General features: G+C 45.9%; 1 protein-coding gene across 1 annotated transcript; it reads right to left on the reverse strand.

Moving 5' to 3' along the window:
- Nucleotides 1-1,132: 1,132 nt before the first annotated feature.
- IL10RA (interleukin 10 receptor subunit alpha) lies at nt 1,133-20,148 on the reverse strand. The gene is made up of 7 exons (XM_083163137.1): nt 20,042-20,148; nt 16,815-16,935; nt 13,360-13,532; nt 11,222-11,391; nt 10,101-10,248; nt 6,486-6,616; nt 1,133-4,430 (listed from the first exon to the last, which is right to left on the reverse strand). Exons 1-7 carry the CDS (start codon nt 20,112-20,114, stop codon nt 3,693-3,695), a joined length of 1,554 nt encoding a protein of 517 aa, XP_083019263.1. The 5' UTR covers nt 20,115-20,148; the 3' UTR covers nt 1,133-3,692.
- Between the last annotated feature and the right edge of the window lie 4,567 nt (nt 20,149-24,715).

Raw genomic sequence — 24,715 nt, forward strand, 5'->3', positions numbered from 1 at the left:
TCCGCTGCTGTTTTTACCAATCCACAGACTTTCCGCTGCTGTTTTTACCAATCCACAGACTTTCCAACACTCAACAGCCGAAACATTGAATTCCGGCTGTTGAGATACTGTCGGATCGGACGAAAAAAGGCCCAGGATTCCGATAGTGTTGGGTTGTATTGAAAGTCGGAATCCTGGATTGAAGTGGGTATTGTATTAGACCTGTTAAATTTGTAGCTGAAAAAAAAGCGCTAATCTCACAATTTTAGCTGATGGACAGTATTGGGCTATAATATTTCACCCTGTGTTTTGGATGAAAAATTCACGTTTTTGGGTGATCATCCCAGATAAGTACCCAGACCAATGTGCTATTACAGCAGGCATTATACGGGGGGGGGGGGGGGGGGGGGGGGGGGTGTTGCCAGGAGTGGACCAATACCTACAGTAAATAACACATAACCGGTTATTATTTTGATGTACCTGTTTTCTTTCTTATTAATTACAGTAAAACGATTATTTGGGTATTTTTACAAACATATACTGCACTATTATGGACTATTTTGGTATATACTTTATGTACCTGTTTGTAATTTCCTCATTTACTACCTGAAACACAGAAATGCACCAAAAATGTGTCATATTCTCATCTAGGGGCTACTTCTGACTTGCATGTGGCGGCGTCTATTGGCAGCTACCTGTCTGCGAGTTTATGTGAATGGCCTAAAGATTGCATCCCTTATGTACAGCCATAGGGTCATACTGTATGTGCAAGGGCAGGGATGCCCACACTTAGCACCTAGGCTTGCTGTAATACAGATGAATGCATCCTTATATGCCACCACTATTCATACCATTGAAGAATTGTGACAATTTCATGGCAATTTCCTACCTCCCATCTGTCCATGGGTGGTACACTCTCATTGGTTGGGAGACCCCCTGCTTAGCACAACATCAATTCACAGGAGATAGAGGGCTTGGGGCCATGCCCCCCTAATGATAAATACTGGAGGTGTGGCTCATGGTAGTGTCATCATGAAGCCCCACCCTCTTTTGCTGAGTTCACACCCCTTTCTCGGGCACAATGTATGTTAGGAGGTATGGCCAAATACTGAATGAGTCAAGCATTTCAATTTTTTATATCAATTTTATTCAGTATATTTGATGCTGCTTTTCATCCTGACATAATCAAAGAAGTCATGAAAATAAATGATAATACTGTTTAGTATGACATACAAATTCTATTCCTATTACATATGTTGCAGTGAAGTCAGTCTCTGTGCTTTATGATACAATGATATTTATAAAAGCGGACTACATCTAGTCTGTACACAAAACATAGAATACTCATTAGTACTTTGGAACAGTACTTGCGACAATATATACAAATAAATATATAAAAATATACTAGTGTCCACACTAATTGTGCAAATTTAAACTTTGCAGTGAAATGAAGATTCACAAACCAGGAAAGACCCAGAAAGAGCACGGGCGCAGATGGAGCAGGGTTTGTAGTAGTGTGCTTGGCAAGCACGGTGCAAGCGGATTTATTGTGCAGAATTTAATTGCTCATTGGTCAGTGGACACACAAAGCATCCCATCTGTGATATTTTCTCCACTTCAGTCTTGCAGTAAAAGTGTCTATACGACAATGTGGCTGCCACAAAGCACAAACGCATGCAAAATGGTAGTGATGTGTGCAATTCCGGGAATACATGGAATAGCGCCGTCTATTACTAAAATACAGATGCAGGAGAAGGCATCTGTGGGAGATAAATGTCTACTGCATGCTCCTGCGCGATCCAAGGGCTGTATCTGAGGACACATTATCGGATCACAATTGCAACCATCGGTGAGGACCTGCAATGTTAGTAGAATGTAATCAGTCTGTGTAAGCTGAAGCCAATTCAAGAGGTCTGGGTCCAACGATTTCCTGGTCACGACAGGTTCTGGAGAATGGTGCCAGATGCTATTACCCCTCTGTCGCCCCAAATGTCGTAGCATGTCAATTATGCTGTGGCTGGTAGTGGGGGTTGTGGAGGGCCCTCAAGCAATATTCTGAGACCAGTTCTGCACATACGCAGGCCCACTAACATCGGATTAGTAGGTAAACAACCAAATTAATCAGGCTCCTAGTGCAAAGAGGTCACCGATACATAAAGTGCAATTATAAAACAAATCAAATTTCGGGCTCCGTTACCATTCAAATCACAGTAGCTATAATATGAAGCTATTGGGACACTGCAACTGTTAATCATTTTTCTGTTTTTTTTTCTGGGTTGGTCACGTCATCGCCAACGGGTTCCAAGCTGGCACTTGGAAATGGGATCATCTCCAAGCAAACGCTCTTCTTATGGTGTGAACGGGTAAAAGGATGCATCGACCCAGATGACCCATTCACATTGCACTGCGACCCGGGTTGTTCAACCCTGCTTTTTTAGACTGGGTGCTTTCACACTACACAATGGGGGTTATTCTGATTGATTCGCAAGGCTGGTTGATATTGCGAGTCCACCAAAGCCCCCCCCCCTCTCGCAAAGTGAGTTCCCACACACAGGCTGCGAATGGATGTTTAACATAAACATCCATTCACATGCTGCGGGGAACACCCACATCTTTCGATGGTCACCGACCATCGAAAGATGTGGAAGGTGCACGCATATAAAAGTGACTTTCAAGTCACTTACATATGTGTGCACACTGGGACGGAAATTGGCGGGCAGCTAACATCCGGTGATGTCATCTGCCCGCCCCCCCGCGTCATGCCCTCATTACCATAAGGATGTCCAGCTTTCTCATGGGAATGCTTTATGCCCGGTGCCCCATGCCCCTCTCCGCTCCCCGCCCGCTCTGTTGGGTGAGTGCACCCGGCGAACGCAGACTAGCTGCGAACAGACCTGAGTAAGGTCCAATATCCCAGGTTACTGTGCGTTCACATGAAATAACCCAGGATATTGCTGGCATTGTGAAAAGGGTATAAGTAATGGGAGATAGTATTTGCTAATTATAAGCCGGTTCGGAACCAGGATCTTTAAATTAAAATTAAACCCGGTCGCACATTATGCAGAGGGCGACCCAGGTTTAACCCGGGTCGAATTGCCGGGTTGATCAATCTGGGTTATTAGCTTTGGTGCTTTCACAGGGCACCTCGACCAGGTTCAACACGTCAGCAACCCAGCAATTACCGAGGTCCCAGGTGTGGTGTGAAAAGGGTATAAAAGAAAATACATTTGCATACTATTAGTAATTGACTCTGTGGAGCACCACTGGCTGGCAATAAAGATATGCCCAGAAGTGTTATATTTCTAGGTGGCATGGTCAGCAATCATTTTGGGATATTACACCCTATGAATACAGTCAGTTAGATTAGAGACATCAAAGATTCATATAATCTTTTTCTTATCAACACAAAAAAAAACGTATCCTGTCCGGTGTCCCATACACAGCTTTCCCCAACTTTGGAATAATGAAATGTAGAATACCTCGATCAGTTTGGTTGCGTAGATTGTACTGACGGTCTGATCATATGTGTGTGTTATAATAACCAGCACGTTCTGCATAAATTCTATATGTAACTATAATACAAAATTGAAAACACGCAAAGAGGTCCGTCTGGCTCATCGTTCCTTGTCCATGTAGGATACATTGATGGTAACAGGGTAAATAGAAGATTGGTTATTCATGTTCAGCGATGAGCAGTCCTCCATTGAAAAATGTTAGGATCTGGTGTCCATGAGTTCTACGTCTCCAAGAGATGGAGAGTTTTCTCCCAAATCCCACAGCACCCGGCTCAAAGGACTGAAAACCACTGTTAGTGGGACAGACGACTTGAAGATCTCTGGCATTGGAGCCCATGGTACTGGGAAAACATCACACTCCTGAATGTCTATACGGTCCTTATGAATGTCTATACGGTCCTTATGAATTTCTATATGGTCCTTTTGCTGATTCTGTGGACCCTGAGAAAGGTAATCCTTAATTTGTGGTTGCCAAGTGTTCTGATTTTCAAAATAATTTCGTTTCATCTCAGGTCCCTGTTGTCCCTGATATCCCGGTGGTCCAGTTGGCACTATGTCCACACTACTATCACTACAGCTGCTGTTCCGCTTGAGGTTTGGAGAGCCTGTGGATAAGCTGATACCACTGTCCTCCTCTTGGTGGTGTTCTTCAGGGATCTCCACTTGTATGGAAAAGTCTTTAAAGTCAGAATCGGCCATTGGCAAACGTATACGTCTCTCACTTGCAGTCCTGTCTGAAGGTGGTGGAGAGGGTTTGGACCTATTATGGTCGAAGATATGGCTCCCAAACCCGCTATCTGCACTGCTACGCATCAATGAGTTTCTGGACTCAGCCATCAGTTGATCGATCTCTCCATTTTCCCAGCATAGCGCAGTCTCTATAACGGGAGAGGAAGGTTTATCCATCCATGACCAACTTCTCAAAATGAGAGACTTCTGGAAGAAAAGATGTCATACTTTTAAAAGTATAATATAAAGTGTTTTTTTATGTTATGCACAAAAGTATGGAGGTTTTTTTTCTTTACATATATTGTTATTTTATATAGTTTTAGAAATAAAAAATAAACCATACAGTCTCCGCAATGGTGCTAAGGCTTACTTGCCGAGACATTCTGAAACGTTTATGGATTAAAGAACTCCATCCAAAACCTAAACTGGAGCATGGCCCTAATTCATATTTAATCGCAAAGCACAATTTTACTCAAATGGGCAATACTAGGGATGGCCATCGTTGCCTTTGCCATCGATGGTTGCCATCGATGGCAAAAGCGCAACTGACCATCGATAGTGCATAACTATCCAATGGACGACCATCGATGTTTTTACATATCGATGGTCATCCATTTTCTTTGATTGATTGGCCTCTGGGCCAATCAAAATACGCTGGACGGGGATTTGCGGGTGACGGGGGCGGAGCTATGCTCCGTGTCCCGGCTCCTTGGGTAAAAAGCAAAAACGAAACTATTCGTTTACGCTTAACATCGATGGTGGGAAACCATCTGGTTCTCCCCCATTGATGTCAAAACTATTCGACATCGGCCATAAACCATCAATGATTTCTAATCACCAATGGTCGATGGCCATCCCTAGGCAATACATTGTGCACTGCAGGTGGGGCATTACTCCGTTTATAATGGGCAGCACGGATGGTGTAATGTTAGCATTACTGCCTCACAGCACTGAGGTCATGGGTTTGAGTCCCATCATGGCCCTAACTGTGCAGAGTTTATATATTATTCCCGTGCTTGCGTGGGTTTCCTCTGGGTACTCCGGTTTCCTCCCACAATCAAAAAATATACTGATATGTTAATTGGCTCCCAACATGAGTACACGTGGTAGGGAATATAGATTGTAAGCTCCACTGGGGCAGGGACTGATGTGAATGTTCAAGTGTTCTCTGTAAAGCGCTGCGTAATATGTGTGCGCTATATAAGAAACTGGTAATAAATAATAAATAAATAAATAATTGCAGGACTTTCTCTGGGGAAAGCCTTTACCTGCACAATAAAGGCCCCCTTTCACTTGTCTAACTCGTCTGAGGGACAAGTTGGACCTGATTGACTTGAGATTTATCCTATGTGCAGGAGGATCAATCTCTCGGTTAGACCCAATGCGCACAGGAATGTGCATGGGGTCCTACAGCATCAGGCACATCAGATTTTGTCAGACAGGCACATCAAATTTTGGCAGAAAAATTCATCCAATCCATGTGAATCGGGTCAAATCTGACAAAATCTCTCAAGTGTAGGGGGCCTTTAGACCCTTCTCCAGTCTCCAAACATTCAAGCGTTCCCTGAAAACTCACCTCTTCCGACAGTTTATATTCCAGAGCCACCCACATAATCTTAATAGGCTTTTCTGTCTAATTACTCCCCCCCCCCCCTATTACTTGTATTACTTTAGTTTCCAATTGTAAAGAGCAACAGAATATGTTGCACTATATAGAAGCATGTTGTTTTTAATAATAATAATAATAATAATAATAATAAATAGGATGATGCCAATTTCAATTAAGTAAAACACACAATTTCATTTTAACATAGTGAACTCAGCACAATGGGCCTTATTTTGGTTCATTCTTTCTGACAAAATCCTTCTTAGCTGGACAAAACCATGTGCACTGCAGGGGGGCAGATGTAACATGTGCAGAGAGAATTAGATTTGGGTGAGTAATTTTGTTTCTGTGCAGGGAAAATACTGACTGCTTTATTTTTACACTGCAATATAGATCTCACTTTGAAGTAAAACCCCACCCAAATCTAATTCTCTCTGCACATGTTACATCTGCCCCACCTGCAGTGCACATGGTTTTGCCCATCTAAGAAGGGTTTTGTCAGAAAGAATGAACCAAAATAAGGCCCAATATGAGATATTAACTTTGGGGACATTTAATAATCAACTACTGTATTTGCATCTTATCCCACATTCTGCCAGCTGATGACAAGGGATTTTCACAGTCATTTGTATGTCAGGTCCATTACGATAACTCACCAGGGCTTTGGGGGTCTTCCCACCTTCTCGAACACGAACATATAGACAAATGAAGAAATTGACAAAGAACAGCAGTAGCAGAACAGTCACAATGCAGGATGCCATTACCAGCAAAGCAGTGCTGCCCACTTCTGTGAAGACAAAGACAGGAAGTCATGGTATGGCACAAGCTAAACACAGCGTATAATACACAAGTGTTGTAAGTGACTGTATAAACAGCTACGGAGACATGCTACATCATGATCTATAAATGATAATACATCTTTCCCAACAGCATTTATTTTAGGAAATTTGGGTTAAAAAATGCCTATAGCTCATCTGCTTAATTCCAACAGATTCCCCCAGCTCACTAAAAGCCCTGGTCCTATCTCTGTCATTACCTCCACCTCATACTGTACCAGCAAGATAAGCCCAGCACCTAGCTGTGCTGTGTACTCCATCCAGATAGATAATCCCAGCACCTAGCTCTGCCATCATGTTGTGGGAGGGGAGGTTAGGGAAAGGGTTAGGGTTAGTCTGTGGGAGGTGAGGTTAGGGGAAGGGTTAGGGTTAGTCTGTGGGAGGGGAGGTTAGGGGAAGGGATAGGGTTAGTCTGTGGGAGGGGAGGTTAGGGGAAGGAATAGGGTTAGTCTGTGGGAGGGGAGGTTAGGGGAAGGGTTAGTCTGTGGGAGGGGAGTTTAGGGGAAGGGTTAGGGTTAGTCTGTGGGAGGGGAGGTTAGGGGAAGGGTTAGGGTTAGTCTGTGGGAGGGGAGGTTTGGGGAAGGGTTAGGGTTAGTCTGTGGGAGGGGAGGTTAGGGGAAGGGTTAGGGTTAGTCTGTGGGAGGGGAGGTTAGGGGAAGGGTTAGGGTTAGTCTGTGGGAGGGGAGGTTTGGAGAAGGGTTAGTCTGTGGGAGGGGAGTTTAGGGGAAGGGTTAGGGTTAGTCTGTGGGAGGGGAGGTTAGGGGAAGGGTTAGGGTTAGTCTGTGGGAGGGGAGGTTTGGGGAAGGGTTAGGGTTAATCTGTGGGAGGGGAGGTTTGGGGAAGGGTTAGGGTTAGTCTGTGGGAGGGGAGGTTAGGGGAAGGGTTAGGGTTAGTCTGTGGGAGGGGAGGTTTGGGGAAGGGTTAGGGTTAGTCTGTGGGAGGGGAGGTTAGGGGAAGGGTTAGGGTTAGTCTGTGGGAGGGGAGGTTAGGGGAAGGGTTAGGGTTAGTCTGTGGGAGGGGAGGTTAGGGGAAGGGATAGGGTTAGTCTGTGGGAGGGGAGGTTAGGGGAAGGGATAGGGTTAGTCTGTGGGAGGGGAGGTTAGGGGAAGGGTTAGTCTGTGGGAGGGGAGTTTAGGGGAAGGGTTAGTCTGTGGGAGGGGAGGTTAGGGTTAGTCTGTGGGAGGGGAGGTTTGGGGAAGGGTTAGGGTTAGTCTGTGGAGGGGAGGTTAGGGGAATGGTTAGGGTTAGTCTGTGGGAGGGGAGGTTAGGGGAAGGGTTAGGGTTAGTCTGTGGGAGGGGAGGTTAGGGGAAGGGATAGGGTTAGTCTGTGGGAGGGGAGGTTAGGGGAAGGGATAGGGTTAGTCTGTGGGAGGGGAGGTTAGGGGAAGGGTTAGTCTGTGGGAGGGGAGTTTAGGGGAAGGGTTAGGGTTAGTCTGTGGGAGGGGAGGTTAGGGGAAGGGTTAGTCTGTGGGAGGGGAGGTTAGGGGAAGGGTTAGGGTTAGTCTGTGGGAGGGGAGGTTAGGGGAAGGGTTAGGGTTAGTCTGTGGGAGGGGAGGTTAGGGGAAGGGTTAGGGTTAGTCTGTGGGAGGGGAGGTTTGGAGAAGGGTTAGTCTGTGGGAGGGGAGTTTAGGGGAAGGGTTAGGGTTAGTCTGTGGGAGGGGAGGTTAGGGGAAGGGTTAGGGTTAGTCTGTGGGAGGGGAGGTTTGGGGAAGGGTTAGGGTTAATCTGTGGGAGGGGAGGTTTGGGGAAGGGTTAGGGTTAGTCTGTGGGAGGGGAGGTTAGGGGAAGGGTTAGGGTTAGTCTGTGGGAGGGGAGGTTTGGGGAAGGGTTAGGGTTAGTCTGTGGGAGGGGAGGTTAGGGGAAGGGTTAGGGTTAGTCTGTGGGAGGGGAGGTTAGGGGAAGGGTTAGGGTTAGTCTGTGGGAGGGGAGGTTAGGGGAAGGGATAGGGTTAGTCTGTGGGAGGGGAGGTTAGGGGAAGGGATAGGGTTAGTCTGTGGGAGGGGAGGTTAGGGGAAGGGTTAGTCTGTGGGAGGGGAGTTTAGGGGAAGGGTTAGTCTGTGGGAGGGGAGGTTAGGGTTAGTCTGTGGGAGGGGAGGTTTGGGGAAGGGTTAGGGTTAGTCTGTGGAGGGGAGGTTAGGGGAATGGTTAGGGTTAGTCTGTGGGAGGGGAGGTTAGGGGAAGGGTTAGGGTTAGTCTGTGGGAGGGGAGGTTTGGAGAAGGGTTAGTCTGTGGGAGGGGAGTTTAGGGGAAGGGTTAGGGTTAGTCTGTGGGAGGGGAGGTTAGGGGAAGGGTTAGGGTTAGTCTGTGGGAGGGGAGGTTTGGGGAAGGGTTAGGGTTAATCTGTGGGAGGGGAGGTTTGGGGAAGGGTTAGGGTTAGTCTGTGGGAGGGGAGGTTAAGGGAAGGGTTAGGGTTAGTCTGTGGGAGGGGAGGTTTGGGGAAGGGTTAGGGTTAGTCTGTGGGAGGGGAGGTTAGGGGAAGGGTTAGGGTTAGTCTGTGGGAGGGGAGGTTAGGGGAAGGGTTAGGGTTAGTCTGTGGGAGGGGAGGTTAGGGGAAGGGTTAGGGTTAGTCTGTGGGAGGGGAGGTTTGGGGAAGGGTTAGTCTGTGGGAGGGGAGTTTAGGGGAAGGGTTAGGGTTAGTCTGTGGGAGGGGAGGTTAGGGGAAGGGTTAGGGTTAGTCTGTGGGAGGTTAGGGGAAGGGTTAGGGTTAGTCTGTGGGAGGGGAGGTTAGGGGAAGGGTTAGGGTTAGTCTGTGGGAGGGGAGATTAGAGGAAGGGTTAGGGTTAGAGTGTGGGAGGGGAGGTAAGGGGAAGGGTTAGGTTTAGTCTGTGGGAGGGGAGGTTAGGGAAAGTTTTAGGCTTAGTCTGTGGGAGGGGAGGTTAGGGGAAGGGTTAGGGTTAGTCTGTGGGAGGGGAGGTTAGGGGAAGGGTTAGGGTTAGTCTGTGGGAGGGGAGGTTAGGGGAAGGGTTAGGGTTAGTCTGTGGGAGGGGAGGTTAGGGGAAGGGTTAGGGTTAGTCTGTGGGAGGGGAGGTTTGGGGAAGGGTTAGGTTTAGTCTGTGGGAGGGGAGGTTAGGGGAAGGGTTAGGGTTATGTTGTGGAAGGGAAGGTTGAGGAGAGGGTTATGGTTAGGCTGTGGGAAGACAGGTCAAGGGAGAGGGCTAGGATTAAGCTGTGGTAGGGAAGGTTAGGGGAGAGGGTTAAGGTTAGACTGTAGGAGAGAAGGTTTGGTGGGAGAGTTATGTTTAAGTTGTGGGAGGGAATGTTGGGGAGATATTTAAGGGTAGGCTGGGGGAGAAAAAGTTAAGGGGTAGGGTTATGTATGGTTGTTGGAGGAGAGTTAGGTTGAACAATATCTTTTACCCAATGTAACATGTACGTGGCCATACTTGACACAAATAATATGTTTATTATGTGATTTAGTCCCTGTCACTGTCTCACCTTGTTCTGGGAGGTAAATGCAGATCTCTGGAGACGCTTCTCCCAAGTTGCCCCGTGAAGAGATGGAAGACTGAACACGCACACAGTATTCTTTCCCAGCAGCCAGGCCATTTACATGGAAACTTACAGTATCCTTCACTTGTATAAACTAGAAAGAACCCAGAGATAAGTGCTGTACATCAAACACAACAAACAATGTAGAAGTAGTAGAAGCATTCCAGCATGCCCAATACCGCAACAGAACGATTATTGTTTATGAACACGATCACTGTAATTGATACCCCTTTTACACAAAAATCCTGGATCTGACCTGGTATTTAGAACGCGGGTCCAAGCCAGGTCGGATCCAAGATTTGCTCTGTTTCCTCTGTGGTGCCGACCCGCAGTGTAAACGGGTGCGGCGCTTGGAGATTACATTATCTCCAAGCGCCGGAACTGTCAATTGCCGTGTCGGGGCCCCGGACTGCCGCTCTGGTTGCTAGCCCAGCACAAGGTAAGCTGCTGGGCTGCCCCCAGCCTCTGTGGAAACCCCCTAGCCCCCATCTACAAGGTGAATGGATGCCGCACACAGGCAACCTCCAGACCACAGGATGCTGTGGTCTGGAGGTTGATCTTCCCCATTGCTGTAAATGGGAGCAGGGTCGGATGACTCGGCATACCCGTTTACACTGCCCGCTACCTGGGTCAGGACCTGGGTAGAAGTCCCGTGTAAATGGACACATCCTGCTATGAAATGCTTCTACTTTTTCTATTCACAGGCCGTTTGCAAGGTGATTGACAGGGAGTAGGCGTCTGGGGGTGGTAACTGGTCGTTTACTGGAAGTGCTAAGAAAAAAATGCTGGGAGATTCTGGGAAACCACTAACTATACATAACTACTAACCCACTTTAAAACTGATCCCAATCTAAATTGATTTGTCCTATTTGTTCAGGCGCTTATAGAAATCTTTATGTATACAGCATTTCAATTTAATATCACTAATTATCAACATCTGCAGACACCCAGGTCTGTGGCCGCACACAACACAATGTAAATTGACTGCAGTTTGCATTTGCAATCTGTGAGCTTGGATACAGTGCTGCATTAGAACACGCAGGAAATAAACAGCTGTGCCGGCTTACCGTGTGGTTATCTTCAGTACGGCGAATGTATATGGTGTACAAGCGGTTAAAAGGAAAAATATCTTCGTAGCGCTGAGTGATGTTCTTCACCTTGATTGTGGCCAGACTGAGTTGGACAAGTAAGGATGGGCCATCTACCTCCAGCGATACAAGTGGCGGGGGCAGAATAACTGTGTGAGAAACATATGCTCTTAGTGTTTACTGTACACATTATATAAGGAACCGTTAACAAAATAATGCAAAGTATCTAAGACCGATTCTCCCTTGTAAGCAGTGATGCTGGGGGTGGATCTCTTTGGCTGCACACCAATTTCTGAGGTTCCTTGCCCACCGAAGAGGTGGCCCTGTAACAAGAGGTCCCATCATGGCCCGAGGTTGCTGATAACTGGTGGCGTAATTTGTATGGGTGTGGTCATTAGGTCTAGAAGCATAAGTCAATAGGTCGATCACTACTGGTTGACAGGCAGAACAGCAATACATGGAAACGGTCAACATGGTCAAAAGGTCAACTCAAGCAAAAGGTCGACATGGGCAAAGGTCGCCATGAGTTGTTTAGTGTTTTCTTGGGTGGCTATGTCAACATAGGTCAACATGGACACCCTTGAATGGCTCATTGTGTTCACCAAGCTTCGAGCACATGCATAGGGCAGAGCTTGGCTCTCGTTCTATACTTTGACATCCAACATACAATCATTAAATTTAAGACTTGGATCTGATGGTCATTGTTCTATCGCAATATTCATGTCATGGCATGGATTGGGAGAATAGAGAAGGAATAGGATGTCACAAAACACAGAGAAGACTGCTACACAGATGCAGGCTCTCATAGGAGGTCATTCGCAACTTTGCGAGTCAACTAAACGCCACCCACATGAACGCCCACCCGCACGCCTGGTTTTCCCTGCATGCACACACGCAAATGGATGTTTTGCATAAACATCCATTCACAGCTTGAATCATTCAATGGTGATTTGCAGCACTCTTGCACGGGAAGTGGGCGGGCAGCTGACATCCAGTGATGTCAGCTGCCCGCCCCCAGCACCATTTTTTTTAATGAAGACGCCCATGAAACGCTGGGTGCTCCCAAGGGTACAACCCGTGTCCGGCGCCCCACACTCACTGCCCACACTGCTCCAGCGAAGGGGCCGGCGACTATCCAAGTCCGTTCGCACAGGTGGCCTGCATATGTGCATAAGTGAATATGTGTATGCGCAGCCCATCACCCTCGATCACCGTTGCAAATTCCCAATGGTGAGTATCAACCAGAATGACCGTCATACTGCCAACATGACATGTGCATGTAAACTGCAGAGAAGAAAGGGGGAGAGGCCATCGTAAAAGCAGAGGTCCTCACAACATCATATGCCATGTGACTGTGGTTGCCATGGCAGTCATATAAAATTGTGGAAATGATCAATCAAAATTAGAAGTCTAAAGAATCAAGCCCTGTTGATTGCTGCCTAAGCTAATTCTAGTAATGTTTGAGGATGAAAAAATGAACAATTTTGTGGGGAGTGGTCCTAAACTAGATGTAGGGGTCCGGGATCTGAAGATTCCGGGACAATGAAGGTGCAGTAGTTTGCAATCAAAGACTATAGGGAATAAGGACTACATTGTAATAGGTATATACCTCTTGTATCCATATTATTATTATTATTATTATTATTATTATAATTTTATTTATAAGGCGCCACAAGTGTTTCGCAGCGCCGTACAAAGGAACAATACAGGGAGACAAAACTTGGCATAACATTGAATAAATAACAAAAATACAGTACAAATAAAGAGCACCACAGTTCAATACACATTACAGCTTAAATGTAAGTAGTGAGGACCCAATCAACATACAACTAGAGGCTTGAGGCCAATGATGGAGATGAGTATGAAGATGGTCACTGAGTGTTGGAGTAAAGGAGAGCTGTGAGTGAAATGTGAAGAGAAGTGGGATTTGACAACAGGAGGGAAGAGGGCCCTACTCGGAGGAGCTTACAATCTAGTAGGAAGGGGAGACAGACAGATTACAAGAGGTGCAAGCGAGGGGGTGGTGGTTAGATAGCATATGATTTTTCACAAGCAGTATGAAGCCAAAAACATAACTCCCCCCATGTCAACAACTACAAGACACAAGGCCAAGTTACCTTGTGTGAATGAATAGCGTGTTGTTCGAGACCACTTTGATGTCTTGTTTCCAAGAACACTCCTGACTCTCCCGAAGTACCCAAGGCTCGGGAGTAAAGTCTCCACTGTCAGGTCACAATGCTGCAGGCTTGTAAAAGTGCAATGAGGCACAGTGGTCCAATTGGCACCATAACTGTAAATGAAGATAATATGGTGAAATAAATAATGCTACATTTTTGTACTACTGTAATGATGCTGAATACGAAGTCTATGAGACCACTGCAGTTTATCTAACAATTTATATCTATTAGAGGAATAATTATAATGCATACCGTCATCGAATCTTTTATTTAAAAAACTTTTTTTCCAGAAAGTTTTGAACATAAAGAAAACCAGTTAATTAAGGTTCTTCTACAATCAGTATAAGGGGCACTATGATGTTTTAGACAAGGCATCTCCAACCTCGGTCCTCAAGGTACAATAACAGGGCAGGCTGCACACTTCTTACCAGAAGAGATTGTTTCATGATCATGCATACCCTGTACAGATAATAGGCCAGGACAGGACTGTTTACCATAAACCCTGAGAAGTGATAATGATAGCGAGCCCACTGCATTTTGTGGCGAGCCCCGCCATCTTGACAGCCGCATTCGCCGTTTCCACCTCGCCTCAGGGAACAGGCGAGTGAAGGGGAGGCCGTTGAATGCTATGACGGCGAGCTTTGGCATGGCTCATCGTATAGCTTGACGCATGCATAGATTATACCACAAGGTCTCCAGCTCACCAACAGAGGTGCTCCCAACAACACCGGCCTTTCCTTACATATTAAACATGCTTAACGGTACTCTGATGCCTCAGACTTTTACTCAAAGTAGCAAAGAGGTATCGCTAATTAGGTATTATTATAGTTTGTAAGCAGTCAGGACACTAAACTAAAGGCCCCCATACACTACAACGATTTAACACAATTTTATTCGATCGTATGTGTTTTCCATCCGATCCGATGCACAGTCCCGTGAGTGTTGGTTAGAAGCCGCTAGATCACTCCACCATTGGTTCCATCCGACTTCAGGGTCAGACATATCGTTGTAGTGTATGGGGCCCGTAAGCATAGTTGCCTACGCTGCTGCATGCTGCAGGAGACTCCCTGAAATAACAGCAATCTCCCTCTCTCCCTCATTAGTCTAGCAATCTCCCTCATTTCACCTAGCCCACATTATGTAACTGTTACATTTTCGGGAAAAAGGAATGAGAGACAGATACATTTAAATTGAATCATCAGCGCCATTTCCCAGCATTGGTGATAAAACAGGCTTCATGCATTTCTTGTGGCCATTTATATGGAACCATGTGTAAAACACAATACATGGACAATCCCTGACACGTATCAGTGACCTTTCTTTAGCAAGTACTGTGTATTCTCTCTTGCTAACTGCTTCGGGGATCATCTACATGTGGATATAAGTCATTCCTCTCAGATGTAGCAGTACACATCCACGCTTCTAGGTGCCACGTTCACAATCTCTTTTCACAATCTCTCCATACTGTATATGGAACTAGACACGCCCTTTGGGTGAAGCATGACAGGCCCCCTCAATGGGGCGCTGTGCAAAATTATTTTACCAACAATAATCTCCCTGAAACTAGTTTTCAAAAGTAGGCAAGTATGCCCTTAAGTCTCAGATGAACCCATCCAATATGAGCAAAGGCAGTGCATGTAGCTCCAGGCTAATCGTACTCAAAGGTCACATTAGTCATTAGTGCTTACAGACATAAACAGAACACCAGATTGCAGGCTGTAATTATATAAACCAATATAAATGGCTTGAGGCCTATGGTATGTAAATGCAGACTTCAGAGTCCAAACTGAAAGTAAAACCAACAATGCCAATACTAGTGCAAGTAAAACCAACAATGCCAATACAAGGTCAAAGGTTGTACTGAGACACAGCTCTCCCAATAAGAGCTGCTCTTTTAGATCCCCACGGCTACCTGGACTTCTGGGTCTGTGACCTGGAAGTCCTTCTGCGCTTGCACAGAGATGCTGGCTGCCAAGGAGCATGCTGGGAGGGATCCGTGTCAGATACCTCACACAGCATCATACCTCCGAACTGTCCTACGAGAACGTTCCAGTTTTTTCTGGCCGTTCCTGCTTCCCGCCCGGGGCCGGCAGTGTCCCGCAGCGGGGGGGGGGGGGGCAGTTGGGAACCCCCCCCTGTCACTTGTGAATAGATGCTGTGAGCTGTCTAAGGGCTGGGGACACAGTCAGCAGCTCACAGCCATGCCCCCACAGCTGCAAAAGGGGTGTGGCCACACTTAATAGGCCACACACCCTTGTCGCTAGGTTGCGTCCCCAAAATTTCAAAGTGTTCCGCTTCCCTGCATTTCTATGTTGGGAGACATGCAGCAGCACTGCAGAGAGTAGCCATAGGTTTCTATGGGGTTATGCCAGCTAGAGCTGCCGTAACCCTCCACAGCGAATCCCTGCCAGGAAGGGCTTTAGTTCATTTATAAATGAGGTAAAAACCCAGAAAACAGTTTTTTTAGCGCATTTTTTTCTTTACTACATCCCACCTCCTGTCATATATCAGTTTCTTTTTAGGACACTAAGCTATACAATAGTGAAAACGCCATCTAAATTGATCCTGTAGTTTTTGCATGATGCCAGAATAAACAGACAAATAAAGATTAAGATTTATTTTTCCAGTCTCCAAAATTGCATACCCTCCAACTGTACCTTTTTGGCAGGTACAGTACCGTTTTTTTTATGGACTGTACCTTTTTTTGGGTCTCCAAATGCCCATTGTAAGTATAGGAAAGGGTGTGTGGCCATGTCCCCTTTCCAAATTTGTACCGGTTTTTGCTCTTCAGATGTTGGAGGGTATGTCATTTACAAATAGTCCTTAAAAGTATATTTCGCAAAAAGAATATCTATGTATAGGAACAATCCTTACAGATTTATTATATGCATAGTTGCCTACCCTCCTGCATTCTGCAGAAGACTCCCTGAAATAGCAGCAATCTCCCTCTCTCCCTCATTATTCTAGCAATCTCCCTCATGTCATCTAGCCCACATTACACTGTTAAATTTTTGGGGAAAAAAGGAATGAGAGACAGATACATTTACATTGTATCATCAGCATTATTTCCCAGCACTTTACCAAGTATAGTAGCTCTTACTAACTGCTTTGGGGATCATCTACATTTTTATATAAGTAATTTTAAAAGATTCCCCTCAGATGTAGCAGTACACACCCACGCTTCTAACTGCCACGTTGAGCATCTCTTTTTACAATCTCTCCATATGTGGAACTAGACACGCCCTTTGGGTGGGGCATGACACGCCTCCTCAATGGGGTGCTGTGCAATATTCAGCTACCAGCTATAATCTCCCTAAAACTAATTTTCAATAGTAGGCAAGTATGATTATATGCGATAGATATAAAGTCTATACAATATGCTTCTGGGCTCTCACCTACTATACTCCACTTCAAATAAGATGTCGTCGGCTCCGGATCCGTCATGTGTCCAGCTCAAAACGTGAGAAAAAAACCCCAACTGAAAATGGACTTTTTGGGGGCTTGTGAGGACGTCAGCTACAAGGAATAGGAACATGGTTATAGAAAACTGAGTACATTATGTAAGTGTGCAGTGCAAGGCGTGCAAATGCAAATTATATCTTTTTATTTTTTCTGCAGGTGGAGGCAAATGCTGCCTGGTTACACCACAACTCTTCAGGCCAATGTACTAAGCTTCAAAATTTATAAAGTGATGAGTGATAAACTACCATCCAATCAACTCCTTACTGGCATTTTTCAAACACAGTAGGAGCTGATTGGCCGGTTGTTTATCACTCTCCACTTTATCACTTTTTGAATCTTAGTGCATCTGGCCCTTAATCTGTGCTTATGGTATGAATGGTCGACAGTTTCTAGGCTGACTTCATAGGCAGAAGGTTGACACATGAAAAAGGTCAACATGAAAAAAGGTCCAACTTGCCACAAGTTGTGACGGTTGGATGCCAACAAGCGAGAGCAATTCAATATTGCTCCCGTTGTGGTACAGCTATTAACGAAGCAGCGTTGAAAAGTTTACACTATTTCACAATTTTGCCCATAGAAGGCTGGTGGAGGAATCCATATAGATTCTCTATCAGACTCCGGACCTAATGCCATTTTTTTTTATTAGTGAGACCAATCCTGACTCCCGGGATTGAAAAAATGGGTTCTTGTTTCCTAGCACGGCGCTCACTACTCCATTTACGTAGTGGGCTATTCAGGGTAAGGAAATCGCATCGCATGCGATGTGATGCGATTTTTTATTGCATCCTATCTTATTAATGTATTCACTGACTTAGCCCATTAAAAAGATAGGATGCGATGAAAAATCGCATTGCATCACATGCCATTAGTGGCATAAGATGACATGGGATGCGATTTTTTTATTTCATCCTATCTTTTTAATGGGCTAAGTGAGTGAATACATGTAAAAGATAGAATGCCCCTCACTATCCACGACACCCCGAAGCGTTGCGAGCACAGCGAGCCCCGGGAGGGGCGGTGGAACGCGCCCTCCGACTTTTTCATTACCCCACTATCCACGTCGGCGTGGAGTTGATTTTATATAGTGTGGCAAGCCCAACGAGCCACCGAGCCCGAAGTGTGGCGAGCACAGCGAGCCCCGAGAGGGGACGCGGAATCTATGTTAAGTAATCCGCGTCCGCACACCACGCTTCGACCCCGGTGGCTCGCTGTGCTCGCCTCACTATATAAAATGTACTCCACGCCGACGTGGATAGTGGGGGTGGCGTGGATAGTGGGGGGGGGGGGTGCATTAGACATATTAAAAAACATTTTTTGGAAATAATAAATCGCATGCGATGTGATTTCCTTACAGTGCCATACGTAGAAAATCTGGGCGCCGTGCAAGGAAACAAGTACCAAAAAATGCCCCAGGATTGGCGTCCCTATTTGCTACTCCCATGTTGCAAGTTGCAATGAAAAAATCCATATACTGTAGTACAATGCAATTTCCTTGTCAATGTCTGGGTACACCACAAAGGCGTCATGTATAGAAAATGTAAATCAGGAAGTGGTTTGACCTTACATGAAACCATGTATACTGTATTGTATGTACATGGAGTAGGATATACCACATGCACGGCCTCAGTATAAAAAGATTCACTCTTGTTTCAATAGCAAAATAACATCTACTGCAGCCTTGCAGGTCAATCAGAATAAGGTTCAAAGTGTGTATTGTGGTTTTGGTGGGAATGTATGTACAAAGGATCATTGCAAAATCGATACAAGTTCCTACACAATGTTCTTTCAGCCTGAACTGGGGAAGTGAGTGGTCGTTGTCTGCGTCAAAGGTGTGGGCACTTCCATCCTTAAATATTATATATATAAAATACTGCAGAAATGTGTTAAACCTGGGTGTAACACAAATGACCAGCACACCACCAAACTAAATCATGCTTAAAACATTTAATGAAAAATATTGCAGCAGTGCAAAAAGTAGCCACATTTTTTTTTTCAGAACAGCCTGTACGTATCACGGTAAATCTTGCTTACTGTACATAGTATAAATGGCAAGCTTTGCAGATTCATTGTCCCCTTGTGCACAAGGGCCTGTCACGAGTACCACATTGACAAAATAATAGAGATTTATTCAGGACTTCACATGCGCAGAGATAAAAATTCTGCATACTTGACCCTCCCCCCCCCCCCCCCCCCCTTATGTTTTTTTTGCCCGTACAGTATGTACGTAATGCTTTTTAGTCTGTACAATGCACCTATGGGACACATGCAAAGTACAATTATAGCAATACAGGCAATGGTGACGCAGCAATAACGTGTTATAAAATGTTATAGAAACATAGAAACGCACAGTTAGACCAGCAGATTTGAAAATAGCATGTACAGAAGCCCTGTACACATGCATCGACTTTTCCCAATTTTCGATTCGATTTTGCTTATAGAAGCAAAATCGAATCGAATCCTAAACTAAATCGAATGGTTTTTGTGTCACTTTCGATTTATATTCGATTCGATGCGCGCTCCCGTTTTCACAAAACCGAACAGAAAAATCTACTGTGCAGCCAAGGAAATATCGAATTCGATCTAGTAAATCGAATGTGTACAATGTACCATTAACGGATATCGAATTCGATATCGAATTCGATATCTAATGCAAAAGTACAGATCTAATGCCAAATCAAATGAAAAGATCTAATGGAAAGATCTAATAGAAAATCAAATCTAACATCGAATCAAAAGCAAATCGATGTGTGTGTACAGGGCTTAAGTCTAATGGGGCCTAAACACGTAGCGATTTCTCACTAGATCGCATTGAAAATGCCCCTACATCGCTCCGTGTGCGGTTGCCATAGCGATAACGCTGTGCGGCCCCACACGACTCTATAGCCCTGCGATTAAGATCCAGCACGCCGGACAAATCTAATCGCCGGTCAGGGGCAGTGTGCTCAGCGGAGAACACTAACCCTGACAGATCGCTCAGCACACAGCATTGACACATCACTGTGTGCTGAGCGATCTTGCTGAGCGTTCTGAGTGATCTAGCACCAGCCATGTTACAGGCTGTATTTAAGAAATGTCAGGAGCTGGTGTGCTGGTACTTTGTCTCTCTCCAACACTTTAGTCCTGTAGAATAATGTCAGGTAACAGAAATGGGGATAGTTACCTTTGGAAGATGACAGTAGGCAGAGGATGAGTAACAGTTCCCAGCCCAGCATGGAGAGACACAGCTTAGCCATAGATCCCAGTTAGCATGACTCTGTCACGTTCTGATAATAAAGCAGACTAACATGACACTGCTTATACTTCCTCATTACTCTCTGCAGGCCTTGGAGGAGGTGTCTTCATGCCTCACACATGGAAATACCAGGGGATATTTTACAGACTCGAATGAAACTAATATAACCCATTGCCTAAAGAAAACTAATATAAATACAGTATTCATATAATCCTCCTGTAGGAGACAGACAAACAACAGTATGACGTTACTTTCCTGTGGTATGAACACTTTATGTCTGATTAAAGGGGCATACTCATGGGGAGATATTCACCCCATATCTAAGCAATCTGACTAGATCACTTATACCCCTTTTACCCCGCTGAAAAATCCGGGTCAGCGGCGTGTCAGACCCGGATCATTGGCGGTGTAAATGTGACACGCTGTGTCCCTTTACACAGGACTTCTACCCAGGTCCTGACCTGGGTAGAACACGGCCTGGGTAGAGGGCGGTGTAAATGGGTACGCCGGGTCATCCAATGCCTGTGTGCGGCATCCATTCACCTCCGACGACGGCTGGGGGGTGCACGGGGACTGGGGGCAGCCCAGCAGATTACCTTAGTGCTGGGCTTGCCCCCAGCGCAGCGGTCCGGGTCCCGGCGGGGACGATCAGCGCTTGGAGATGATGTCATCTCCAAGCGGCGGCGGCTCAGGAACCGCCTGCGCCGGGAGTGGGGGCGCCGGTGTAAAACATACAAAACGCACCCGGCTTGATCCTGGGTCCAAAAAGCCGGGTGCGACCCGGCATTTTGGTGTAAAAGGGGTATTACAAATGAAGCACGTTTTGCTTCATGTGTATAGCACTGGGCTATCGCCCGCACAGGTAGACAGTGCTTGAACTATCTATCCTGCTACATCACAGGTCTTTGCCTATAAACAATAGGCAAAAGCCCGCTCAGCACATATCACTCTGCACACATCGCAGTGTGCATCACCGGTGTGCTGCGATCTGTGCTTAAGCACGCCGTGCAGCAAGACAGGCCAGGTGGCCCCGTGTGTATGGTACTTTAGACCAGTCTGGCTAATAGCAATCTGACACCTGCCCTGACCATCACAGTGAAGCCATCAGCGCACACACACACACACACACACATTGCCTGATTAACTAATAGACGGATTAGGCTGTAGCCTGGGGCACCAGGACTGAGGGGGGGCCTTGCAGTAGACCGCCAAGGAAAACAATTAAGGCTTAATTTATTTCATTCTTGCCATCACCCTTTTCAATGTACTGTAAATCTGTTAAGGTTACTGCCAGATGGCTGATATAACACTGGGGCAGATGTATTAAGCTTTAACAAATGATAAATCCAAGGGTGCTAAGGAGAGATAAACGTCCAGCCAATCACCTGCCAACTGCCATGTTACAGGCTGTGTTTGAAAAAAGTCAGTAAGGAGCTGATTGGCTGGAAGTTTATCTCTCCTTATCAACCTTGCATTTATCTCTTGTTAAGGCTTAATACATCTGCCCCAATGTATCTTAGTGCATCACTTTATGTACCTTGTGCATTAATGTAATTCATTAATGATTACCATCACCTGTGTTCAGACACCTTTCCTATCAACCTGATGATGGCAATTATAAATGAAAAGGGAAGTCCAGGAACAGAGCATTGTGTTTCTCCTGGAATGGACCAAAGTCTCCTTCTCATGCCACAAGCATTAGATAACACATGCCAGTTGTATAACCTTCATTACATGCACATGGGGGGTATGACTGGCAGGTCCCTGAGCGCCCATACATGTGCATTTAACAGCATTACAAGGGGAGATACGTGTGTATTAGCCTAGGGCACCTGGAATCTTCAATCAGGCCCTGAGCACACAGGTGCTGGGGGGGAAACTAGTCCAGAAACAGAAAGAAATAATTTGTTCATGCATTTTAGACTGCGAAGGGTTACACTGCCTTGTCCAGGGCTCTGAGGTTAAATCAGTCCACAATTTGGAACCAATCAGTCATCCCATGGAGTGACGGTCATTCTAAAATCTCTCCAAATGCAAGGCTTAAATTTAGCCACTAAGGGGGACATTTACTAAGATGGGAGTTCTATTTCACATGGGATGTTGCTCTGGGCAACCAATCAGAATCTACTTCTTATTTATTTAGCATCTTCTAGAAGATAATAGATATTGTAGTATCTGATTGGTTGCCCATAGCTACATTCCACCTGATGTACAGCTCCCATCTTAGTTATACCCCTTTTACACCAAAAACGCCAGGTTGCACCCAGGTTTTTGATCCCTGCTTCAAGCCGGGTGCGACCCGGCGTTTTCTCCCTTTTATACCGCCCGCAGCCCCCCGCCGCAGCTTGGAGATGACATCATCTCCAAGCGCCGATCGCCGCCTCCGGGACCCGTTCACTAAGGTAATCTGCTGGGCTGCCCCCAGCACCTGTGCACCCCCCAGCCCTTGTCTGGGAAGTGAATGGATGCCGCACACAGACATCCATTCACCTCCTCCGCTGCCGCCGCTGCTGTCTGCAGAGTATAGCAGACAGTGCTGTCTGTGCCCCTCCGTCCAACCTGCGGACGCTGCGGTCACAGGTCCTAGCCGTGTTCTACCCAGGTCAGCACCTGGGTAGAAGTCCCGTGTAAAGGGACATGGCGTGTCCTATTTACACCACCACTGACCCTGGTCTGACCCGCCGAAGACCCAGGGTTTTGTGGCGGTGTAAAAGGGGTATTAATTTTCCCCAAAGTATTGAAAATAATCCTCAGGACACCCACTGGTGAAGGCGTGCAATCCTCCTGCAGAAGCTGCAGTTCCTGTATTGAACAAACACTTGTCCCATGCCATTCCTGAATCCACACTGTACCGCGAGAGCTGCCACGTCCAATGGTAGGGGGTGTGGGGGTGTAATGTTATATATTTATGGATGACAAGTTGCAATAAGTAAGAAAATAAGCAAAGGTTGCCTAACATCCAGATCAATACAAAATCTCCCAAGACACCTCAGCAAGAATTGCAGATTTTATTTACTTTTACACATTTAAAATAATTTAGAAGTTATCCTTATATATACATATATACAGTGGTATGTAATGGTGGCTCAGGGTTACTCTAGCCGGATTATTTTAAAAGGAGTTAAAAAAAAAAGTTTAATACCCTATTCACACTGAGGCATGGACCTGGGAAAACCCTCGTGATGACCAGGGTCACAGAGCTACATCACACAACCCATGGTCAACCCAATACGCAACCTGTTTTTTTTTACCAGGTCCTTGCCTCGTTATGAAAGAGGTATCAACATGGGTTGACATAATGGGGCAGATGTTTTAGCGCGCCGCTATAATACTTCCTGCTTGCCTCATTAACGAGGCGAAACAGGAAGGGACATTGCCAAGATGTATTAACATCCTGTCTGCCCAAGTGGGGTAGCGCACACTCCCCCCCCCCCCCTTCCCCGGAGATGTCCCCTTCTGGAGTTGCGCTATCTCCTTCCCCCCAGCCAGTCAGACTGGGCATGTGTGGGATCTCGCTACTCATGACAGATCTCCAGCGCAGCCCAGAGCCAACAGCAGGGACAGCGCTGTCCCTGCTGTTAAGATAGTGCTTCGCGAGCCTGCTGCTGGTGAAGACGATAGCAGCAGCGGGCAGAACGGTTAGCGATGCTGACCGTTCATACATTCGGCCTGCTATCATTTATATAGCCGCGACAATATGGACAGGGTCGGTAAATGACAGAGGCGCCCTTGTCATTTACAGCACACTGGGCTCCTTCATACATGGGGAGAAGCAGTATCAATGCACATAACGTGCGCTGATACCCCTTCTACGCCACACCGCACCGTCATACATCTGCCCCCATGTTCTTTATTTGGTCCAGAATTTTGGCGTGAAAGGGGTATTATTGAGACAAACTACTGCAGTGAGAATAGAAACTCTCTGCAGTTTCTGTGAATTCCCCTTATTTTGAAACTTCCCCATTCTTTTTGTAAGACTGAAAGTTAAATACCATAAAACATGCAGTCAGAGCGTGGACATGACTGTAATATTAGCTACAGCCTACTTGCCTGTTATGGCCAGAAGACTCCACTCCAATAGTAGTCAACCCTTACAGATCTACCTTGACTTTCTTATTAAGTGGCCAAGGTCTTCATAATGCATTTCATCATTGTCAATGAAACCATCACGGCCAAATCCCCATACTTCGCAATAACACACTTGGGCAGGGAGAAGCCGGGACTGGCAAAGAACTGAGCAAATGTCCAAAAAGAAGGCAATTAGGAGTAAAGAAAGGATTATCATCTCCATGTTTTCTAACCTATTCTCTATTAACTCTATTAAAGTGCTTTTCGTGTCCTCTACCTACTTTTTTGCTGCGAGCCAATGTACCAAGGCTCACACAGATGTCTACCCTGTGCCTTTAAATACCCTTTTATTGATATCAGCAACTTTTAGAAATATAAAGAATGTTAGGTTTCAGCACCAGTGGAAAATCCAAGATAAGCTACATTCATTCGTTTATGGTAATTATCACGATACACATCCTGACTGGAGAAAAAGTTTTAGGGTGAAATTTAATAGGACGAGAGATTCAGAAAGTGAGAGATTTGGTAAGAAAT

This window comes from Crinia signifera, chromosome 19 (genome assembly GCF_055691185.1).
Source record: "Crinia signifera chromosome 19, ASM5569118v1, whole genome shotgun sequence".
NCBI classification, from domain to species: Eukaryota; Metazoa; Chordata; class Amphibia; order Anura; family Myobatrachidae; genus Crinia; species Crinia signifera.